Here is a 23,722-nt window from a genome sequence, read left to right on the forward strand (position 1 = left end):
CCCAGACCACTAATGAGCAGAATTTTTTCGTTTTGCGAAAGCTCTCTGCCAGTGTAGCTTAAGTAGCTTTGTGGTTTTCTAAGCCACCACTAGATGGAGGGCTTTTTATCATCTTTGTTAGCCTCAAAGTCAGTTACAATTGGTCCTCATTATTCACGGATGCTGTATTTGCGAACTTTGCAGATTTGCGTACTTGCTGAAATGCATTTGTAACCCCCCAGATCAGTACTCCCGGCACTGTCACAGTCATTCCCGGACTTGAGTGGAGAGGGGCCCGCGTCTCCCGACACGCAGGTGCCTGGCGGAGGTCAGACCAGGCCCACTCTGCCTTCTAGTTTCAGCTGAAATCAGGCGCCCTTGTTTTGGTCTATTTAGTGCCACTGTGTTGCATTTTTGTACTTCCTGTTAGTGATTTCTCTATTTAAAGTGGCCCCCAGGGAGTGCCCGTGCCCTGGCTGGGGTCCCGAGGGCGAGAAGGCGGTGGCGTGTCTCTAGAGGGGTGTGTGTGAGCCAGCTTCTCCCAGGCGTGAGCGGTAGCGCCGTTGGCCGAGCTCAGGGTCCGTGAAGCAGCAGTGGATGCTAACTGAGGTGTCTTCAACACACCGTAACACAGGACTCGAGATCGTTATTGGTTGGTTGACAGAAATGTCACCAGAGGCTCAGCGCACAGGAACCTACTACCCTGTATTTCTTCTAGGGGCAGATGGTTGTCTCCGCCAATTCCGTGTCCTTGGTGACCTCATCAACCATAAAACTACCACAGATAAGAGAATCAACTACCCTTTTTACCATCTTCAGACTCAGATTGTCCTCCTGACTTTGGGGGAGGCTAAGTGAGTTCCTCCAGACCCCTTCCTCCACCAGCTCGTGGGCTGTCCGTTCCCTTTCATTTTTTAGTTTGCTAAAACTAAACATGAAAAGTTCTTACATAGAGACAGGAGAGTTTTTATGTCGTGGAATATTGAACAGTGGTCCAAAATGAACGTGTTGGAAGAACTTGATAGTTCTAAGACTGGGGTCTTTTGCTTTCTGGTATTTTTGACAAATGGTAGAGGCTTAATTTTGGTATTAGTGAAAAAGTAATGAATGGGTGAATAATGAGATATCTAGGTACGCGACATACTGTGGTCAAACTCGGTTCTGTTACTCTCAGTCTGTAAAGGACGCCAGCATTTTTATTATAGGCCATCTGAAAACTAGTCCGTTGTCACAGAAGAGGCTGGGTTAAGGTGGAACTGGACTTAACTTCCTGAGGCTCTGCAGTTTGGAATTTCAGACCATTTTGTGCAAGTCTTTGAACACCTTTGCCTGAATATTTTCCTCTCGTCCCACTGTGTGTAATTACCTGGCTCCCCCTCCAAAAGGAAATGTAGGCTTGAAGTAGAAGAAACCGTTTGTGAAGTGGGAAGCCCTGAGCGGCAGTAGAGACACCAAAGTAACGCAAGGCTCTGGGATTAAGATTCCTCTATTAAAGACTGATTTTTGTTTTAAAGCCAACGAATACAACTTCATAAATTGGGTGAGTTACTGTTGAGTTTTTGTGTTACAGTGGAAAGAACGCTTTGGGATAGTTTTGAATCATTAAGTTGCGTGATTTTAGTTAACCTTCCTGAGCCTTAGTTTTCTTGGAGGTACACTGGGGGTCAGGGATTCTGCCTGTCGGGGAGGATTGGAAGCCTGCGTTTGATTTTCGCACATGGAGAAGGAGCTCCGTGAATGGAAGTGATGTTAGTATCATGGGGACATAGGTTCGGGGCAGTGTACGAGTAATGGGGGGAGCCAGGGTGGGCCAGAGGAACCTCTGTCTCTGGGCACACGTCAGAGGTCTTGGATGACGTCTAGAGGCATCTTGACCCGATACCCACTTTAGCGACAGCTTCTTCCCACCCCACTCGTACTGGTATTTGTGCCTCTGGCCTGTACCAGAAAAGCTGAGCTGATGAAATCAGCCGTTTTTACTTGCTGAGTGATTAATGTGAATACACGCCTATCCCGTGTGTTTTCATGGATTGTTGAATAAGAAACAGCCTCCTATTCAGACACGAGCAGGTCAGCAGGGAGGAGGCTGAAGAGACAGGAAACCCCTGAGATGCCCACTTTTGAGGGAGGCTTGGAAAGTAAACTTGACTTAGTCCTTTCTGAGTGAGCGGTGGAGGGGAGTGGCACCCAGAATGTCAGACTTCTCCAGATAGCCTTGCTCCTCTTGGGGATGGGTGGGGGACAATTCCTGAATCTTAGGGGAAGGAGGGCTGTCACTGGTGGGCCCTGGTCGGCCCTGGCTGTTCTGCTGTCTCAGTGCAGGCTCATGTGCCTGCTGGACCCATTCTTCTGCTGTCCCACCTTCAGGGCCACCCTTGTTTTGCCTTCTGTTGTTACTGGATGCTAGCTTTGACAGCCTTGATGTTATTTCAATTGATGTTTACTCTTCGGATTGAAATATCCCTTTTCTGGTACTCTGAGCAAATCCCTATGTTATTTTCACCTCTTGTAATAACGCTTCTGAGAAATTACTTTAGGACCAGTCAGTAGGGATTATTGTGTTCAGACTGGGCCACAGTGCTTAGAATATGAATAGAAAGTGTGCAGACTACTTTGAACCAGTTGGAGAGTTACCATATTTAGGTGTTTTTTTTTGGTCTGCTTGTGAGATGCCAGGTGTTTATTAATCTGGGTCGGGAATTATCCGTGTAGATCTAATAAAGACCTGGGCGTGTCCACCTGATGTCCCGTCATTTTATTTGTGACAGTTAATGCTCTCTCCCGGGAACCAGGCTTCCAGGCCGGTCCCGCGTCCAGATTTCCCAGTGGGCTCAGCAGGTGGTGTGTGGCCTTGAAGCAGAGCTTCTGGGGAGAGAAGGAGCCAGGGCAGTGCTCCAGGGAGGAAAGTGCAGTGGGTCCCACTTCTTTTGCTCTTTGGGAATCATCCCAGTGCCCTGCCTGCTTCCTGAGCTCCTGACCCAGGCCCCAGCCTGGCCGGGGCCCGCGAGGACACTGTGGTCCACACCCCAGAGTCCACCGCGGGCTCCAGGCGTAGTTTCCGAGGTTGGACTCGTCCAGCCCCTAGCTGGGGCCGGAGTCGGGGGCCGACTGTCCCGTGGGGCCGTTGGCCACGACGCTGCGCTCTCCGTGGGCCTCTATACAGCCCCGCACGGTCCTGAGGACAGTCTGGAGTCTGCGATCCAGGGCGAGGAGGTGCGGCTCTGTGAGCACAGGGGTGAGCTGGTCTTGCAGCAGTGACTCCCTCATTACGTCGCTGAGTCTGTAGTCGGCTCGGGCCAGCAGCTGCAGGTGCGAGAGTGTTTTCCTTTTTATTCTGGAAGGACAAAGTCAGGGGACCAGGTAAGTAAACGCAAAGAAAGAAACTTCTCGAACTTACTTCCTTCCCCGCCGACAGTGCTGGGGGCTGACGTCTGGAGAGCCTTGGCCCCCAGTGTCTTCTCAGGCGCGTTTTAGTGCAAACCCGGTAAGAAGGGAGTGGATGAAGGGTGACGGCTAGGACTTCGCGGTTCTTGCCCGAGTCGCCCCGCCAAGCATCTGTGCTCTAACAGCTGTGACGCCACAGCATCGGATGCTCCTCGGGGAACCCGGACAGAAGTGCCATGTAATAGTGACTTCTCAAGGACACTGAAAGCTAACGAGAGAAGCTTCCAGTAGGTGAAATGGTGAAGACGTGTGCCGTCTCAGAGGCCGCGGGTACCGCTGGGTTCCAAGTTGTTTCTGCTCGACTTTGTAATTCTGATTTCTCTGTGTCAGATTCTAAAATCAGGGATGGAAGTGGGGTAGGGCCAACCTTGCCTTTAGGAGTTTGATTTCTTTTTATGTGGGAATGTGACTTGGACTCAGATGTGTAAGCAGCTTAGGTGTCCACGCATCGTCATACACAACTCCTGCCTTTCCTACTCGGGAGGAGAGGAAGGGGATAGGGAGGGAGGCACACGTCAGTTACCCCAAGAAGTGGAGAAAGAGAGTTCCAGCTCTGCTCTGAGTTTTCCAGCTGGAAATAGAGACCGTTCTGCTACGTGTGGACCACATATTTCTAATTAGCTCCGGACCCTGCAGCTGTGCAGGTGGGCCATCTTGACCAGCTCGGCTGCAACACCGGAGAGGTGTAGAAGCAGGGCAGAGATTCTCTGGAGAAGTGTTGGCCAGGCAGGGGCCTGAGTACTTCCTCTAACCTGACATGAGTTCATGGGACTTCAGTCAGGATTTTGATTTTGCTTGGCCGGCGATCAGGCAGTCACACTTATGCGCTCACGTGAGTGCGGGGCGCAGCAGAGTTCTGGTTAGTCCTGTCAGGGGCCGCGGGGCTCTTCGGAAAGTGAGTGATGATCTGAGTGTGTTATTAAAGCGGGCGACCGAGAGGTTTTAAAAGATTAGATCCTAAGTCATCTGCTGAGAGATGAGGGTGTGCGAAGTGCTGGGGGCGGTTCTGTGGTTGTAGCATAAGGAACGAGGTCGTGCCTGTCATTCCACCCACCCGCATCCTCGGGCAGTGAAAACGGATGCAGACCTGCGCAGCTTGGTGGCAAGCAGGACGAAGTGTCACAGCTGTGACCCGTCCCTGAACGGAAAGCTCACCGGCAGCACTGCGAGAGCGGCGAGAGGATGGAGATTTCGTCGTGGGAGTGCCGTCCGAACCTGCGGGGAGGAGAGACAGGCTTTCACGGGGGCGCCGGGGGCGGCGGGGGGCGGCGGGCACCACCTCCCGCCTCAGTGCTTCCTCCTGCCTCCCCCTCTGCCGTTTCTGAATCCCAGCTTGGGGTAAAATGCCAGGGGTCACGGCGGCTGCCTCTCCAGCCCTTCTCCTCCATCAGGTCACAAGAGCCTCCGTCCACAGCTGGCAAAAGCAAGCGTCCGTCCGTTCCTTTATTCACCGGCCGCAGAGGCCAAGGCCGAGCACGAGGGTGAGCCGCGCGCTGGGTCTCCGGGAGGGGAGCGTGGGGTGAGTTACGGAAAACGTGGGTCCGCTTCCTAGCGCGCTCAGGCTGGAGGAGAGTCAGGCGGCGCTCAGCCGAGATCAAGAGCAGAGGAAGCGGGGCCCGCAGGGCCCGGAGCGGACGGGACGCGACCGCGGAGGCCCTGGCTCGGGCCCGCCGCCCCTGGGCCGCTGCACGGCGGCGCCGCCGGAGAAGGGCCGTGGGCACGCTCACCCCCTGGCGTTGTCGAGGTGAATCAGGAAGCCGTCGTCCCCAAATTTGCTGAACGTCTCGTAGTGGTGCCGGTCCATGTTTCCTGTGGAGGAGGGAGGCGTGGGCGCGGGCTCCCGCCCCGTGAGCCCCGCGGGGCACGGAGGCCGGAGCCGGAGCCCGGCCGCCAGCTGTGGCGCCCCCAGCGTGGCCGGTGGCATCGCGGAGGGAGCAGGAGGGAGCCCGGCAGGCGGGCAGAGCCGGTGTGAGCTGCTGGCCACTCGGGGGCTTTGCCCCGGCGCCCCCGCTCAGGCGCGGCCCGGGCTCCAGAAGCACACGGGCCGCCTCCCGGGGCGCACGGCCGCCTTCCTGGCGCGCCTGCCCTGGGCGCCTCCCCGCAGCCCCCCGGCCGGAGCGGAGCCCGGCCTCTCGGGCAGCTGCGTCCCCGCCCTCACAGTGACGTCCCCTCCCGAGGGCGGCCCGCTCGCTCCTGTCCCCGGGGCCTCTACCACTTGGAGCCCGTGGGTGGCGCGACGTTACTGAGGCCGGTGGCCCAGGCCACCAGGGTCCCCGCCCGGCCGAGCCCCGCGGGCAGCACCCACCCGTCAGGAAGTCGAAGATGGCCATGTCGATGATGTTGAGGAGACGGCCGCTGCCGCTGTGCGGGTAGACCTGCTTCACCGTGTCGCAGTAAAGAGGGTTGACCTCCCACCTGGGGGAGAAGAGGACCTGGGCTGCAGAAGCCGGGCGGCAAGGCGTCCGCGCCCGCATCCAGGCCCCCCGGTCCTGCCCGGGCCGCTGGCGGCAGGCGCCCCCCGGAGGACCTGGGCAAGGACCTGGGCAAGGACCCGCCGGAGCCGCGGACTCGCTGGGCCAGAACGGCTGGGGCCCGTTCTCTGCGCGTTTCCCGAGCGCCTGCCCGGCTGGGCGCTGTACTGCCCGTGTGCCAGGGGGGCACCTGCTCCCTCTGCGGCCCCCCGCCCAGCCTCTCGGGCGCTGGCCCTCCACTCTCCCAAGCTGCTCGCAGCGCCCCTGCCAGCCATCCTCTGCCATTTCTCTGCCACATGGGCTCCTCCGCCGAGAGTGCCCCCAGGTCCCTTTTCGTCTGGGGGGGGGGTCTTCCTCAGCCTTCACGAGTCCCTAAGGATCTGTCACATCCCCCAGAGATTCTGGCCCGGTTACTCCTCTTCCCACCACGGTTGGGGTGTCTGGATCAACGAGCCCATTCATTCAGTCGCCTCGTATTAACTGAGGACCTGCCCTGTGCCCGGGAGTGTGCCACGCCCTGGGGAGCAACCGTGAGGTCTCGGCTTCACGGCGTGGGCTCAGCAGGCCCGGTCCCTCCCGCGGCCTCCCCGTGGGCATCTCTGCGGGACAGCAGGTGGGTACTGCGTTCCCACAGCCTGGCCACCGTCTGCCGCCCCGCTGGACCGCAGAGCTTCTTGAAGGCACAGCCCTGGTCTGTCCTTTCTGTCTCCCCCAGCATCTAGTGCTGGGTACGCAGTGGGCTCTTTATAACCAAACGCGTGAAGTAAAGGGACGGAACGGACAGCGGGCCCCACGGGAGACGAGGCAGAGGAGGACCGAGGCAGCGTCAGGGCTCCCCGAGCCAGGCGAGCAGGTCCTTGGTCCAGGGGCCCACTCACTCCTCTTTGCCCACCAGCGAGTAGGAGCGGATCCAGGGGCTGGGGACGGACAGCCGGGGGGCCAGGTTGAGGGACGGCAGGAACGCAGACAGCGAGCCCTCCAGCAGGTGCGGGTTGCCGCACACGGCGTACTCCGTCTTGCACAGGTACGGGCACTTGGCGAAGAAACACACGTTGCTGGCTAGAGGCAGAGAAGGAGCTCAGTAAGAGGAGGACGCACGCCGTCCTCCTGCCCCACGAAATCCATGAGGCGGGAAGGGAAACCCAGAACCCACGGCTCGGGGGGAAAAGGCCGGGGAAGAAGAAAACAGACCTCTTCCCGACGTAGGGGCTTGTGGATGCTGTTAAACTGAACATCCTGGGGACCAGCTCGCAAATGTCTCAGAGTAGAGACAGTGTGGCGGCAGCCTCGCTGCATTGCGCCCACGCGGCCAGCCCGGCCTTCGTTCGGATGGGTGGCATCTGACTCGGGGGCGGCCAGCATCAGAGTTCAGGGCCCAGGGTGGTGAGCGTCTCATGTCCAGCCGTCTCCCATCCCCACGTCACCTTGTGTGATGCCCAGGTGGCCCAGGGTGCGAGTGTCTGATGGCAGCATGTAGCCGCCTGATAGGGGATGGGGCCACCAGCAGGAGGTCAGACCACACTGGCCAACCACATTCTTAGACCCAGAGTGTTGCTTTGGCCAGAAGCCTACCTGGAGAGATAAAGAAAACACTCTGCAGGATTTCATTCTTGGTGACCTCCAGGATTTCCTTGGTGACATTGACTAGCCTCCCTACGGTCGGTGGTACCCGTCGGAAGTCCAGAATCCTGAAAGAGGGGGAGCCCAGTTCAGATCTGGGGAATGATCGCCCATTAGAAATGGACCTGCTGCGAATTCCCTGGCGGTCCAGTGGTTAGGACTCCGTGCTTCCACTGCAGAGGGCACGGCTTCGATCCCTGGTCGGGGAACTAAGATCCTGCCCTCAAGCCAAGCGGCAGGATCCAAAAAAAAAAAAAAAAGAAAAAAGAGAAAGAAATGGACTGGCCTTCTGACCACACCCAGCCGAGGGCGGGGGTCTCCGCAGTGCAGAGCTGACCGTGCCGAGGGCAAGCCTGCATCTAAGGGGCTGGGAGATGGGGTAGGAAAGGAATCCTTATCCCATGAGGCCTCCTGGGCAAAGCTTCCGCCCTCCAAGCTGTGTCCTAGCTCAGTGCTTCTCAGGCTCCAATGTGCACATGAGTCACCCGCGATCTTGTTCAGATGCAGCTCTGAGTCAGTGGGTCCAGGGTGAGGCTGAGAGTCTGCATTTCTGAAGAGCTCCGAGGGGGTGGCCAGGCTGCTGGTCCCCAGACCACACCTCTAGTAGCAATGACAGGCAAACAGAGGGAGCTAGGAAACTGAGGAAGGTGCTCTCACCTTTTAGTATCGTGACCTTGAGACCCTTTGGGGAAATGGCCGTGGGCACATTCTCCCCACTTTCAGGGCAGGAAACTAGAGCCAAATCACAACGTCAGGTTCAGGTGTAGCTTGGGCAGTCTGGCAGGGTTAGTTTTCTTACTAAGTGACTCTTTTCATTACATACAATAAAAGGGCTTGTGGGGCTTCCCTGGTGGTGCAGTGGTGAAGAATCCGCCTGCCGATGCAGGGGACACGGGTTCGATCCCTGCTCTGGGAAGGTCCCACATGCCGTGGAGCAGCTAAGCCCGTAAACCACAACTACTGAGCCTGCGCGCCCTAGAGCCCGTGAGCTGCAACTATTGAGCCCGTGAGCCACAACTACTGAGCCCACGAGCCACAACTACTGAGCCCACGAGTCACAACTACTGAAGCCCGTGAGCCTAGAGCCCGTGCTCCGCAACAAGAGAAGCCACCGCAGTGAGAGGCCCCCGCACCGCAACTAGAGAAAGCCCGCGCGCAGCAACAAAGACCCAACACAGCCAAAAATAAATAAAATAAATAAATAACAAAAAAGGCCTTGTGATTTTCGATCCATGGGGTTGGATGGGTCGTGTTGGGTTTGAAGGTGTTGGGACCCACGAAGAAGATGAAGTGCCAGGAAGAAGTCGGGGGGGGGGGCAGTGTCTCCCTGGGGCGCCCTCTGGGGATTGGCCTCTGCAGTCAGCGCCGCCTCCCTGGGGCCAGACCCTACCTGTCCAGGTGGAAAGCTGCAATCTCAGCGTTGTGTCTCTGAAAATCAATGAAGTAGAAGAAGTCCTCGGGCGTCTCTTCATCTCGCAGCTGTCTAGAAGGAAGGAATCACGCCCCGGACTCAGACCTCAGCTGGGGGCCTGAGAAAAGAGCTGACACTCATGACCAGACAGAAAGGAAGACACGCCTTTATGCTTTTCAGCGAGGCACGGATGATGGGACAGCACATCAGGAACAGCCCGTGGCTCCCTCGGCTGGGGAGACCCGCAGGCGGGAGGAGCGAGGCTTCTTGCAAGACGCGGACCATCCTGGAGGCCCCCCGGTGCCAAGCCTCCTTCTCGAGCAGCTCTGGTGACGGCCGCTGATTCTCTGAAAAGCCCAGTGGTTGGAGGGAAGAAATCCACTCTTCCGCAGAGACACAGAAGGCAGGGCACTGGCTAACACACCAGAGGTTGTGTACACCCGGGGGCCAAGGATTAAGAGAGGTGGGGCACGAGACAGAACTTTATAAAAGGAAAAGTGCCCTACAGGTGCGATTTAGCATGACTGACACGGAAGAGCGAAAAGTTCTGGGTCTGTGCATCGACCGTCTACTCAGAGGCACCTCACCTGGGTCGTGAGAGCGGGTCCTGCCAGAGATTGAAGGGAGGCTAATGCAGAGGATATGTACTTATATACAGTAAAGAATCCCTACTAGATTCCTGCAAAGCACCATCCTGCCTGGTCATGAAGGGCCGGCTGGCTATGTACGTTTAGGTGCCTCCCAGTAATATGAAGGGCATCCCGGCTGCTGGGCCCAGGTTGACTGGCCTCAGTGCTGATAATCCTTGGAAGAAGGATGATCTTCGAATAATTTTATAATCCACCGTGCGGGGCTGCACGAGGGCTGCGAAAGCAACGTGAATGTAAATCAGCGTAATGTTGTGTAATGAGCTGTAAGTGCGTGGCGCCCGAAATGGAAACAGTGACGGGCGCTTCGTCCCAAACACCAGCCAGTCCTGGAAACCACGGCAGGGGGCTGTCCGGAGCGGGCACTCTCCTTTGAAAGGTGCCGCCACACTTAGAGTACAGCCCAGGCCTGACCCAGGGCTGCTTAGAGCATGGCCGAATGTCCAGGCCAGCAAGGACTGTCCGTGTGTCCCCAGCTCGTTTGCATTCCTGAATTCTCTATGTAAGAATACACAGTCTGGGAATTCCCTGGCGGTCCAGTGTTTAGGACTCGGCACTTTCACTGCTGCGACCCACGGGTTTAACCCCTGGCCAGGAAAAAAAAAAAAAGGTAAAGAAAAAATAAAAATAAAAAAAAAAGAGAGAATACACAATCTCTGGGGTGCCCTTTAGCATTTTCTAAACCATCATTTCTTCATTTTTGTATGGCATATTTAGGCATGATTTTAAATTTGAAAATCATTTCTCCTTTACGTTGGTACTTCCCAAAGCTTGAGAGCACAGATGTATTTCTTATTGCATCCATTGAATTATATTACATTAAAAGTATAATCTTTGTGGTCATAATTTGTACTACCCAAAGATAAATTTCTACTTTCCTTTTTTAAAAAGGGACAAATGCTGTTTACTTGTAGAAAAAAAATGCATGCTTTTTCAAGAAATACATTTTAAAATGATAATGTGGCTTGGGACTAAATTTTAGAAAATGCAGATTAAACTTTGTGTTATGGCGTGAGCATAGATCAAATGGCTTTTGTGACCTAATGTTGGAAGCTTTTGCATTATACTCAGGGAGACAGCTGGTTCAGTTGAGCACTTTTTGCGTTTTGTTCATAATTGACAAGGCAGAGAAGAGATTTCAGGCCGTTACTTCATGGGCTTTCTTGCAAATAAAACACTACAAGTGTGAGTAGTTTTTCCTCCCCCAAATAGAGCTCATCCACTTTCCATTAGCTTCCAGTTTTAAAAAATTACAGACATCTTAATGTGCCACATATGAATTTTTCTCAGAGAACGCAATTGGTGGATCTGGCAATAAATGGTGAATTTGCAGATTTATCATTATTTTGACGCTTCTCTTTAACGTCTCGTGTTTCTACATCAGTGTTCCTTCTGCTTCCTCTCTAACTGATGCTCAGTTAGGACTCTACATTAAACATGTACGACTAACCATAACGATCATTTAAAACTCTCCAGTGGCCCAAACACGACGGTGGCTCTGTGTTCAGCTGAGTGGCACCCAAGAATCTTGTGCCTGCTTCTGGACCTGGGCTGATTGCCCTGTGTGTGCAAAGCTGTCACTCTCTTTTAAAAGGAACACAGTTCTTTTTAGTACTTGATAGGCTTGAATATAAGATGAGACCCCCCCCACCCCAAACTGTCCCTCAGAAAAGGGAGTCTTTCCATATTCAAGGGCTCCCTCTCAATTTCTTTATTTTGTTTGGGACAGATTCATTCAGCTGAGATGCTGCTTTTATTACCTGACTGAACTGGTTAAAACAGGCTGCTGGTGGTGACAGGGCAGAATTTAACATGGGTTTAACATTGACCCCAAACTCGACTCCAGCGATGCTGAGGACCAATGTCAAAAATTTTGGACGAGTGACATGTGAGACTGGGGTGGGGGGGAAGCAATATTTCCAAATCTCGGTATTGTTTTATATGATGAGATTTTTCTTCATCGGTAAATTAAATACAGGCAGACATTCCCTTGTTTCCTGTACATCATTATATATTTATTTATTTATTTTGTAGTACTCCGTTTCTTTTCTTTTTTGAATTTTATTTCTTTTTAATACAGCAGGTTCTTATTAGTTATCTGTTTTATACATATTGGTGTATATATGTCAATCCCAATCTCCCAATATATCGTTATATATTTAAATTGACCAAATAACTAGATTTTTGGATTTTCACATGGAAAAATGGAGGATCTCCTCGTGTGGCAGTGGTTTTCAAGACTGTCCTTGCCTTGGGATTAGAGGGGGCCCCCAGACCAATCCTATTGGACCCCCTGAGGGTGGGATTCAGGCATCGGGGTTTTTCAAGGCTTCCCAAGTGATTCAACGCACAGCTGATGTATTATAAAGCTCTCCTTAGTACTTTATATGCCTAAGTATGTAAGTGCTTAGTGCTTAATAAGGGTTTTTGCTAGGGCAGTGCAGGGATCAGAGCTAAGACTCTTTATTTAGTGCTCATTCGACCATCAGACCCACCTACAGGGCCTTCAGTATGCCTCTCCGTTGACGGAAGTTTTGGAATCTAAGTCAGCCGAATGGGATTCCACCGGAAGACCGTGCCTTCTGGCAGAAAGCATGACTTGGGTAACGGGACCCCTCCTGGGCCATTTTCTCTTGGGCGTGTCGTGTCCAGGGAACCATTCCTGATTCAGGAATCTCAAACCTCTGCTGCAGACCCTTTGGGGGCCAGGAACCCATACGCACACCAAGCTCTGTCCATAGATTGAATACATATTATTTCACCCACATAGACACACTACAAAATTTTAAAGGCATGTGTTTGCTGTTGTTACGAATAAAATAGAAATTAATTTAAAAGTGTGATTGGCTGTAGAGAACAAACGTATGGACACCAAGGGGGGAAAGCGGGGAGGGGGGTGATGGTGGTGGGATGAACTGGGAGATTGGGATTGACATATATACACTAATATGTATAAAATAGATAACTAATAAGAACCTGCTGTATAAAAAATAAATACATAAAATTTAAAAAAAAGTGTGATTGGCTTCAGGGGAGCCTTTCTTCATGGTCTAGTTTTTCAATCAAAACAAGTATTATTATGTAGATACCTCTAACCTTTTTGAGGGTCCTAGCCCTGGAAAAAAGCGAGGCTCATTTCTGGAGGTAGAGTGTGAATCTGGAAGTCCAGCTGCCTGGTTTGAATCCTGCTTCCACTGCTTGCAGCTGGGAGGTTGGGGCGAGCTGGCCTCTCCCGGCCTCAGTGTCTTCATCCATAAAGTGGACATTATTAGCAGTCCCCGACTCAAAAGATAGTTGATGATCCAAAGGCACAATGCATGTCAAGTGTGTAGCAGAAATACTAGCAAAGACCCAGCTCTTACTATTTTGAATCATTATCACCAAAACAGCTGTATGCTTGTGCAGATGGCCCCAAAGAGAGTCTATAAATGCTTGGCTTAGACCACCTTTATTCATTTTTGGCCAGAACTCCCCCAGGGCTGCCACAGCTGTGCATATGGAGGTGAGGGAAGCACTCACTTACCTCATAGGTTTGAACATGGCCTTCCCGAAGTCCGAGAACCTCAGAACCAGTTTGAGGTGGACCCCGCTGGGCTTCACGACTGTTTGGGGAGAAGGGGGAGTTAGCGATGCTTCTGGGCCCAAGCTCCGGGCTGTGATCATTTCCTCATTCAGTAAACCCAGCCCATTGCTTCTCCTCGCCCTTCTTCCTTGAGACCCTAAAGGGCAGGATTTGCTCTCAGAGCCGGCAGGGTACAGTTCATCGGGTCAGGCCGTGGAGAGTGTGTCCGGGGACTCAAGACAAAACTTCCTCTGCTGTTACAGGGAAAGGGCAAGACAGTGCAGCTTTCCCCAGAGGGACACTCGCTGAAAACCCCAAAGGATGTTTTCCTAAGAAGAGCTGACCCCTTCCTCTTTGCTTCAGCTGTGCCTTAGAGACTCTGATTATGCCCCCTGTTACATGGCATTAGACTTGGTTATTGATATCTCTTCCTACGTAAAACTGGCCACCTGGGCTCTGATGGGGCTTGGTGACACCTGAGGTGCACGTGCATGATCTTGACAGTGGGTACTGCCTCCTGATGTGTGTCCTGGGCACCGCACTCGCCTGGCCCTGCCCCGGCCCTGCCGTCAGCCCTGCGAGGGGCGGGATAATGCCTCCCTCACCTTTGCCTTCTAAAAAGTGGCAAATGGCAGGGGCGAAACTAAAGAAAACGGAAGCCCCAGGCCCTACAAACTTGTGTCTTTAACAAGTCGTGACACACGGAAATTTCTGACGTGTGCTCAGTTCATCGAGGTCACTGGAGGGGGCTCCTCGTGGCCGGCAGTGGCTGGTGGGACCTCAGTGTCCAGGCACACCTGTACCCAAGTCACAGCGCCCTGGCAGGGACCGTGGTGTATCTCACGTCTATCTTTTTGGTTCTACTCATCATTTACCCCAGGGGGTCTCAACCTTGGCTGCATGAGGATCACCTGGAGCGTTTTTATATAAAATGCTGATGCCTGGGCTTCCCCCTGGCAATCGAATCAAAACCCCTGGGGTGGGGACCAAGACGCAGCAATTTTTAAAGCTCCCTGGGTCACTACTCTGCCGCCGGGTTGAGAACCACCGTCCTGCACCATTGCTTCTTAAATCTGAAAATGTACTCTAGTTCCCTGAGGATTTTGTGAAAATCCAGATTCTGACTCAGAAAATCAGGGCGGGGACTGAGATTCTGCATTTCTGACAAGCTCCTGGATGGTACGGAAGATGCTGGGCCAAGGACCGCATGCCGCCCAGCAGGGTCCTACCCAAGAGCTCCTCTTAAATGCCGTTTCTTTTGTGCGGGGAGGTGGGGAGAAATGCAGGTTCTCAGAGATGAGGCAGAGGGACTCATGCGCCTCAGCTCCTGACGGATCCCCATGGAGGGGACAGCTGGACCTCCACGTTCCTGCCAGGTACTGGGGATCACAAGGCAGTGAGGGGATGGAGGGGGATGGAGGTGGGGCGGGGCCACGGTTGGGCCAGGGCATGGGCGTGGCGTGACTGGGGCGCGCGGCCAGGGCCTGGGGCGGGGCTGGGAGTGGGGCAGGGCCGGGGTGGGGCGGGGTTGGCGATGGGGCGGGGCCAGCTCCCGGGGCGGGCCGGGCCAGGGTGGGGTGGGGCCGACGATGGCGCAGGGCCAGGGCCCAGGGGTGGGGCGTGGCCGGGGATGGGCGGGGCCACGGCATGGGCGTGGCGTAGCCGGGCACGCGGCCAGGGCCGGGGGCGGGGACGAGGCCAGGGGCCGGGGCGGGGTTGGCGATGGGGCGGGGCCAGGGCCCGGGGCGGGCCGGGGATGGGGCGGGGCCACGGCATGGGCGTGGCGTAGCCGGGCGCGCGGCCAGGGCCCGGGGCGGGGGCGGGGGCGGGGCCGGGGATGGGGCGGGGGCGGGGCCAGGGCCCGGGGCGGGCCGGGGTGGCCGCGGGTGGGGCCAGGCCACTTACTCTGGGTGCAGTCGCAGGCTCCAAGCAAGGCTTTCTCGTCCTGACTGTAGTCTGTGAAGGAGGAGCAGGACGCTGAGAACCCTCGACTCTGGTTCAGACCCCAGAGGGGGAAGCCTGGAAGGCAGCCTGGGGCCCTTGCGCATTCAATAGGGGACCTCCCCGAGCCCCATTTGGGGCCGCAGCCTCCCAGCCTGCTGCATCCAGGCCCCATGCTCTCTAGCCCTTCCATGGACGCTCCAGCAACAGCTGGTGGGGAAACCGGTGCTGGCTGGTGTCTGCAAATCCCTCAGTGTGTCCCTTTGGCTGGCGTAGTGCTCGAGGCCTCAGGCAGCAGGCCACCACTGGGTCCTCGGCCAGGTCACTTTTAAACCGTCCGAGCCTCAGTTTTCCCATCTGTAAAGCGGCAGTGATAATGTCTACATCACGAGATCACTGTGTAAGAGGGAGTCGCCAGATTCAAAAGGAGCACTGGATCGGTGGTGGCCATCGCCTTTCTGTAAGCTACGGAACACCTCCTGTGCCTCCCTTATGGGGTTGTGATGAGATCACGGTTGTAAGATCTCTTTCAAAGGGAAAGAGATCACTGTCTGTGTTTTTCTTCTTCTTTCTCTCTTGGGTGTCAGAATCAACCCTTTACTCTTTCACCCTGGAGCCTGGCCTGATTGGGGTTTACCCAGCCTCTCTGGGAGAGAGTCAGTCCATCCCGCCTGGTCCTGTGACCCTCACCAGCGCTGATGGTGGGAAGGTGCCTCATGTCGTGGAGAAGTTTGCTGACGACAGGACTGGACCGGGAGTACAGGCCGTGGCGGCTGATCCCCAGGTGGAACTGGACCCAGCTGGTCTCCAGGCGGAGCTGCAGCGGGGGATCCAGGGAAGTGAGATTCAGCTGCTCCTTGTATATCTTGTGTCTCCTGAAAGAGCAGGAAGAGTTTTTCTTCAGCTGGCGGAACAAGGGCGCAAAGACCTGCCGAGGCACCTTGTCTGGACTCTCCGTTCTTTCATTCATTTGGCAAGAGTATGAAGCACCTGATATGTAGGAGGCTTGATGCTATGCTTAGGGTACCATGGGGGACAAAGCGGCCACAGGGCTTCCCTGCCCTCAGAGAGTTTACAATCCAGTGAGCGAAACAGGCAAACAGTTACACAGTGCCACACACACACCCACAAATACCTAACCACAGACCATGACGAATACTGTGAAGGAAAACGGCAGACGGTTAAAAGGCAAATTAGGGTCCTCGTATAATCTGGGATCTCAGGGAGTGATCCTGGGCCTCCTCCGGCACTTTCCCATGAAAAAGTCTGTATTTTATATTTCCCAATATTTCCTGACCTTAGGAGTCAGGAGGTAGGAGAGAGAAGGTAATTGATGAGAATGAAAAGAATGAGGGTCAGGATTGTTAAGGAGAGCTGGAAGCTGAGTGAGATTAATCAATACGTCCTATAAGAAAAGAAGAATTGGGCTTCCCTGGTGGCGCAGTGGTTGAGAATCTGCCTGCCAATGCAGGGGACACGGGTTCGAGCCCTGGTCTGGGAAGATCCCACATGCCGGGGAGCAACTGGGCCCGTGAGCCACAACTACTGAGCCTGCGCGTCTGGAGCCTGTGCTCCGCAACAAGAGAGGCCGCGACAGTGAGAGGCCCGCGCACCGCGATGAACAGTGGCCCCCGCTCACTGCAACTAGAGAAAGCCCTCGCTCAGAAACGAAGACCCAACACACCCAAAAATAAATAAATAAATAAAATTTTAAAAAAGAAAAGAAGAATTAATTAGCCATATACTGTTGGTTCTGCTCAGGACACTTTTCTGCCAGGGTAAAAAGAAAAAGCTGAAAAACAATGCCACTGCCATGCAGAGGCTCAGAGCCCAGTCTGGGAGACAAGCGGTACATCTGTGAAATCATCAGAGCAAAATATAAGGCAGTTGTAATCAACTGCTGGACATGTGTTCAGACAAAAACGCCTTAACATTTTGGGGAAGGGAAAGACGATTATATGGTGAAGTAGTCAGAGGAAGACTCCGATGGGAGAAAGTGGACTTCAGCTGGATCCACATGGGTGGTGTTTGGATTGAAGGGGAGACGTGGGGTGTGCTCCTGGATTGGGGACAACATGGACATTACGAGAGGCAGGTGAGGGACAGGTATATCTGAGGATTAGAGAGGAAGGATGGAGAAAATAGATGGCTGAGTGAAAAGATGGAGGTCTTCTGACTGGAAAGCAAGGCGAGTCGGCACGTGTCATCTGGCGAGGTGAAGCTGACCGGGGCGGGCTAGGTGGGATTATGGGGCAGGGTTTGGGTGTCCCTATACATCCATATTTCTCAAACCGTGATACCTTACCTCTGAGATCTGTGGTGGGGTACATAACAAAACAAACACGGCCGATATTCTTGGCGTGTCAAATGTTCTCACTGGTAAATAGTTTTAAAAATTCCTTTTATATTAAAATAAATATAGACACGTTATGGGGAGGAAAACGAAACAATCATTTTTAATAGAAAACAGTAGTTTTCCAAGAAAATTTCACTTGGTCACCTCAGACTTTACCTCCAAGAGTCCAGACCCTCAGGAGGGAATGGAGTTTTGTTTTGTTTTGTTTTGTTCTGCACTCATCTCGCCCTGTGTGAATACAGTCAAATAATAACGCTGTCCTGGGTGAGAGTCAATTGTCTTGAGGAAGAGGCTCAGTTTTATAAACTGACGTGGAAGGAGGGATGTCTGGCGGCTCTTGGTCCTAGCCTTCTTGGTACCTGCTCCAGGGTCCTGGTGGCCTCTGGGTGCCCCTACTTTTGGAGACCTTCGCCTTATACCATGTCAAACATATTAAAATCCACCCCTCATTCAATATTTTTTGCTATCCCTTTTTTTTTTTTTTTAATTTTTATTTATTTATTTATTTATGGCTGTGTTGGGTCTTCGTTTCTGTGCGAGGGCTTTCTCTAGTTGCGGCAAGTGGGGGCCACTCTTCATCGCGGTGCGCGGGCCTCTCACTGTCGCGGCCTCTCTTGTTGCGGAGCACAGGCTCCAGACGCGCAGGCTCAGTAGTTGTGGCTCACGGGCCTAGTCGCTCCGCGGCACGTGGGATCCTCCCAGACCAGGGCTCGAACCCTGTCCCCTGCATTGGCAGGCAGATTCCCAACCACTGCGCCACCAGGGAAGCCCCTGCTATCCCCTTTGAGAGTTTTCTTTTATCATTCTGAATCTGTTAAGAATAAAGTATCAAAGTAAACAAACAACAACAACAAAGAATAAAGTATCTAGTAATATAACCAAGTCAACAATACCGGGCCAAAGTCTTTCTAGAGCTTCCATCAAGGAGTCCTGGCTCTATCCCCTGGATTTATGCAGAACAAATTCCTTCCTTACATTGTAGCCTTGTAAATATTTGAAGATGGATGTCACGTGACCTCAGTTCCCATCTTCAGGTTGAGTTTCTGCATTCCCTTCACCACCTTCCCAGAACACGGTGTGAATCCATTTGTGATTTTGGTTATGTGGATCTGTTTCCCTCTTCTTTCTTTCTTTCTTTTTTTAAATATTTATTTGGCTGCATCGGGTCTTCCTTTCGGCACTCGGGATCTTTCGTTGCGGCCCGTGGGCTTCTCTCTAGTTGTGATACATGGGCTCTAGAGCACATGGGCTCAGTAGTTGCGGCGTGCGGGCTTAGTTGCCCCGCGGCATGTGGGATCTTAGTTCCCCGACCAGGGATCGAACCTGCGTCCCCTGCATTGGAAGGCGGATTCTTAACCCCTGGACCACCAAGGAAGTTCCACTTCCCTCTTATTTCTGACACCCAGAATGAAATGCAAGAGCCCAACATGGATCGCCCAGTGCAGAGCAGAAGAGGATAATTACCACCCCCATTCAAGATGTTTTCTTTCTATTAAGGTAGCCAAATAATGAATAAATGTGGAGAAACCACATCACATATCTCTGAGAAAATAGAGATGTTGTGGTTGGCAGAATTCTAGAACTGGCCTTCAAGGTTCCACGCCCTCATCTCTAGAACCTGTGAACATGATGACCTGTCACTCCCAGGATTATTCTATGTTGCCTGGCACAGTTGACCGGGGATGAGGAGATTATCCAGCAGGGCCTAATGTAGTTACATGACTCTTGAAAGCAGAGAGTTTTCTCTGGCTGGTAGCAGAAGGAACCGAAATGTCCGTCGATGGATGAATGGATAAAGAAAATGTGGTATATACACACAACGGAAGATTATTCAGCTTTAAAAAAGAAGGAAATCCTGCCTTTTGCAACAATATCAGTGCACCTGGAGAACATTAAGCCGAGTGAAATAAGCCAGACACAGAAAGACAGACACTGAGTGATCTCACTTCTATGTGGACTCTGAAAAAGTCAAATTTAATAGCAGCAGAGAGGAGAACAGTGGTTGCCAGGGGCTGGAGGGCGGGGGAAACGGGGGGGGGGGGGATATTGATCAAAGGGTGCAAAGTTTCAGTTGTGCAGGATGAATAACCCCTGGGGATCTAATACACAGGATGGCGACTCTAGTTAATCACACTGTACTGTATACTTGAAATTTACTAGAAGTGTAGGAGATCTTTGTTCTCCAAAAGGAGGTGAGAAAAGATGGCTGGGACGTCCCCCCAAGACAGCAAGCTCTGGGCAGGCAGCCTTCCAGCTGGGGGTGGAGGGGAGGCTTGAACTACTGGTATAATTATCCGAAGTGTCTCATGTTAAACTGCTTCAGTCCTAGCAGTTTACTAGGTCTGCAGGCCACCGGCCAGCTCTTCCTTACTTTATTCACATTTATTTTTATTTTAAAAGAGAGCCGGGCCAGGCTCTAGTTCCCAAGGCTACTTTGAGGCTTAAACGCTGGGACTGCTCGACTCCCCTGGGAGTCTGATGGAAAAACTGCAAAGTCCTGAGCTGAGTTAGTCACCCTGAGCTAGAGCAGCAGAAAGAGAAACAATGATTCTGGGATTTGGGAGCAGGGCTGGGGAAGAGGTGGAGTTTTCTTAAGTGGAGCTGCAAGCTGATGGGTTCCAGCTACAACAACAGTCCAACAGTCGCGGCTCCAGCCTCCAAAGAGAAAAACAAATGTGGCAAATTGAGTGTAACTTCCGCAGGAGGACGGCTCGTTCTTGAAAACGTTCATATTTACTGTTGGGTGGGGAGGCATAGCTCTCTGGTTAGCGATTCTGCCCTTTCCAGGGCCAGTGTCACAGCCTGGGCGGGGGCAGGGGGGAAGCACAAAGAAAGGGCATCACGCGGTCCTTCCCACTGGGTTTTTGTTTGCTTGTTTTTGGGTTTTTTTAATGGTTAAGGTAGAGCTGCTCAGAGTTGTCTATTTTTTTTCTTTCTTTCTTTTTTTTTTTTTAATCAGAAACGTTGTTTGTGTGCCCTTTGTTCCTTGGGGACAGCCAGCAGGGGTGTGCTGGAGCTGGCTTGGACAGGTAGCTTGACATCTGCCGTCGGAGAATTTACACCATGGAAACTGGCAAATGTGACAGGCCGGGGCTTTTTGGCCCCCAGAGGAGAGCCCCTTCTGCAGCACACTGGCTTGTGCTCTGATTATGGTTGTGTGCTTGCAAACATAACAACGGTAAAAGAGATAACCAACAAGGACCTACTGTACAGCACGGGGAACTCTGCTCAATCTTCTGTAATAAGGATCTAAATGGGAAAAGAATCTGACAAAGGATGGATATATGTATCTGTATAACGGAATCACTTCTCTGTACACCTGAAACTAACACAACATTGTTAATCGGCTATATCCCAATATAAAATAAAAATTAAAAAAATATGGCGAATACAGAAATTACCTGCTTTTTTTTACCTGTTTGTTATACCCAAGGAAAAAAAGAAAGTAGATTTCTAAAAACGCAGCTCAATGTGGCAAAAGTAAATATCACTATATTTTAAAAATATTACATATATAGGGGGAGGGATTGTTATGTAGAGCATCAGCCAAGATAATCCTGGTCTTTAAACTAGCCTTACTTTTAAAGGAAGAAATAAAGTAGATACCAAAAAATAAAGCACAAAGTATTGATGGGATGTTGCTTTCATTCATAAAAAGAAAACCTCAGTTACAAGTCCCATGACCTTAAGGTGAGGAGTAAAATCCACTCTCCTCATTACCCTCTGAAGTACTGGAGTTTTCCACAAAAATTGTTTTGAATAGGAAATACTTACATGGTTCAAAGTTTTAAATTTCAAAAATCTCCCTTCCATCCCTGTCTGCCCGTTCACCGACTTCCATCTCCAGAGGTAACTGATGTGGCCAGTTTTTTCCCGTTTCTCTCCCCTTTTACCCTTATAGGTTTTGAGGCATAAAATCCACGCTGTCCTGAAACTTGCTTTGCTCTCGTCACTAGGTTTTGGCAACTGTTCCAATTCAGCACCCAGAACGCTCCTTATTCCTTTGTAAGGCTGCCTAGTATTCCAGTGTTTGGGAATCACAGAATTCACCTTATTCCTTCTTGGTAAAAATCTAGGTTGTTTGACATCTTTTGTTACTGCAAGCGATGTTGTGAAGTCTAACCTGTACCTGTGACGTTTCCCTTGTGCGGGAGGACGTCTGTACGGTGAAATTCTAGAAACGTAATTGATGGGTCAAAGGTAGATATTAATACATTTGTCATTGTTACAGAAATTACCAAGCTGCCCTCCTCAAAGGGTGAGCAGTGTCTGAGACTATTTTCACGAAGCTTTGCCAACAGTGTTACGACACTTTTTGATCTTTGTCAACCTAATAGGTGAAAAATGGTATCTCCGTGTATTTTAAATGTGCATCTCTATCTTGCTAGGAGTTAAGCTGTGCTGACCACGCAGCTGAGCATCTTTCCACGTGTTCAAGAGTCATTTCTATTTCCTTTGCCCATGTCTGTGCTGGGTTGTTCATCTTTTTCTTATTGGTTGTGCACATGTAGAAAATCAGCTCTTTTTCCCTACTATGATTTGCAAATATTTCCCCCACCCCGATTTTTGGACTTTATTTGGGATGATCTTTTTTCATGCAAAAATGTTGATTTTTATAAGGTTGAAATGACCACTCCTTTTATTCAGGCTCTGACTTCTACATTATACTTGGAAAAGCCAGTCTCACTTTGAAGTGACAGGAATACAAAGCCAAATCAAAGCAAATCATGGTTCCTTCTAGTATTTTCTGGTTTCATTTTTTTCCATTTAAATATTTAGTAAAAGGTATGTAAAAAATATTTAGTATGGTATGCACCTTTTTCCCTGCTAGATAGCTAGCCAGTTCTCTAAAAATCATTTATTAAACAGTCCATTTTTAAAAATCTCACTGATTAAAAATGTCATCTTTTTTCACACAATAAATTTCCATTTATAGTTTTGGGTCTATTTCTGGGCTCTCCATTCTGTTTCATGTTCTGTCTAGCCATGCTCCGGTATGATAGTTTGAACTTTTAAAAAACTTCATAAAACACTTTAATAGCTGGTAGGGCTAGTCCCCCTTTATTGCTCTTTTTAAGAGTTTTCCTACGTAGACCAACTTGTGTAGTTACCTACATGAATTTTACAATTATAAGATGCTTTTAAAATGGAAACTTTAAAAGGGTTTAAACAGGCTTATTGAGTCACATCGAGTATAATGCTTTCTTGCATTATTGATGAAAGTATAATTGGCACATCTTTTCAGAGGGCAGCTTTCCATTTCAAAATTTATAATGAGTTTACCCTATGACTCAGCAGGTGCCCAAGGATGGTTGCCATTTTTAACTATTATTACTGCTAGAGAGCAGGTAGATCATCACATTTGCAGTGGGTCACTAGAAACCACCGGCTTCACAAGCCATAGCAAAATCCTCGGAACATCCTGTAAGCAAGGGAAGGACCTCTGTCTTACTGCTGCGCTACACACTGCCCTTCGCCTGCCCTGGCACGTCTGCAAGGTCACAGATCATCCCAGGGACCCGGGAATCCCACTGTGGCTCGTCTGCGGTCTCCAGCTGTGCTAAGGAAGCAGTAGCCAAGTTATCTTTGGGGCATTAGAGAAAAATGCTCTCTCCATCCTTTGACTGTTCAGGCAGGTCTGGCCTGGGGCTGGGTGGGAAGCCTGGAGCTGGGCACCTCAGCTGCTGCCGCCCAGCTAAGTGAGGGCCTGGGTCCTCTTCCTGGGATGTGGGGAGCCAAGAGCGCGTGGAGGACGCCATCCCGGGCTCTGGTCCCTCCTGGGATCCTCAGGGCAGAGCCCCTGGGGTGTGGTATTCAGGGGCCAGATGCTGGCAAGGAGGGGAGACAGCTGCTGTGACTCAGAGGGTTCAGGAAGGACCTGGAAGGTTCTCAGAGGCTTGGGCGCCACCCTCCCCCGCCCCACGCTCCCAGCCGCTGAGCGCACGGCTTCAGGCCTGAAAAACTTCCTCGGTTTCTCGATTTCCCGTCTGGAGGAAAGACAAGGGGAAGGATAGGCCCCCTCCCCACACCTGGTTTCAAGGTGTAGATGCTTCCACTGTATTTAGGTTCCTCATGGGGCGGGGTCAGGCCCTTTGGGGATAATTTTGGCACCAGACCCTGCAAAGAAATACGCAAGAATACTGTCTGATGGCCCATAAAGCGGAGAGGCTGGGGCCGGAGTGGCAGTCGAGGCCCCATTAGTTCCAGGAACAAGCTAGTCACTGCTCAGGTGACCTGGTTGCGAAGCGCGGGCACCTCTGACTCCTGTCCCCCCCAAATCGTTCCTCAAAC

At 51.9% G+C, this 23,722-nt stretch overlaps 1 protein-coding gene across 5 annotated transcripts in view; it reads right to left on the reverse strand.

Annotated features, from left to right (window-relative positions):
• Positions 1–2,719: 2,719 nt before the first annotated feature.
• The window catches only part of FAM20A (FAM20A golgi associated secretory pathway pseudokinase), a 51,768-nt gene continuing 30,765 nt past the window's right edge, over positions 2,720–23,722 (reverse strand). The window contains exons 2-12 of one of the 5 annotated variants that reach the window (XR_014238125.1): positions 15,766–15,950; positions 15,040–15,090; positions 13,096–13,174; positions 8,905–8,997; positions 7,467–7,582; positions 6,773–6,953; positions 5,729–5,838; positions 5,151–5,232; positions 4,579–4,638; positions 3,377–3,631; positions 3,143–3,282 (exon numbers count right to left, since the gene is read on the reverse strand). Coding sequence is in view for 1 of the 5 variants with exons in the window: in XM_082370438.1 (XP_082226564.1) it covers positions 3,061–3,313; positions 4,579–4,638; positions 5,151–5,232; positions 5,729–5,838; positions 6,773–6,953; positions 7,467–7,582; positions 8,905–8,997; positions 13,096–13,174; positions 15,040–15,090; positions 15,766–15,950 (1,210 nt within the window). In the remaining 4 variants the exon portion in view is untranslated. Of the gene's footprint in view, positions 3,314–3,376; positions 3,632–3,946; positions 4,176–4,255; positions 4,390–4,510; positions 4,639–5,150; positions 5,233–5,728; positions 5,839–6,772; positions 6,954–7,466; positions 7,583–8,904; positions 8,998–13,095; positions 13,175–15,039; positions 15,091–15,765; positions 15,951–23,722 lie in introns of those variants that run through there. The other 4 variants (XR_014238126.1, XM_082370438.1, XR_014238127.1 and 1 more) reach the window with 4 other exon arrangements.

This window comes from Balaenoptera borealis (assembly GCF_965194805.1).
Source record: "Balaenoptera borealis genome assembly, chromosome: 20".
In the NCBI taxonomy this organism is placed as follows: Eukaryota; Metazoa; Chordata; class Mammalia; order Artiodactyla; family Balaenopteridae; genus Balaenoptera; species Balaenoptera borealis.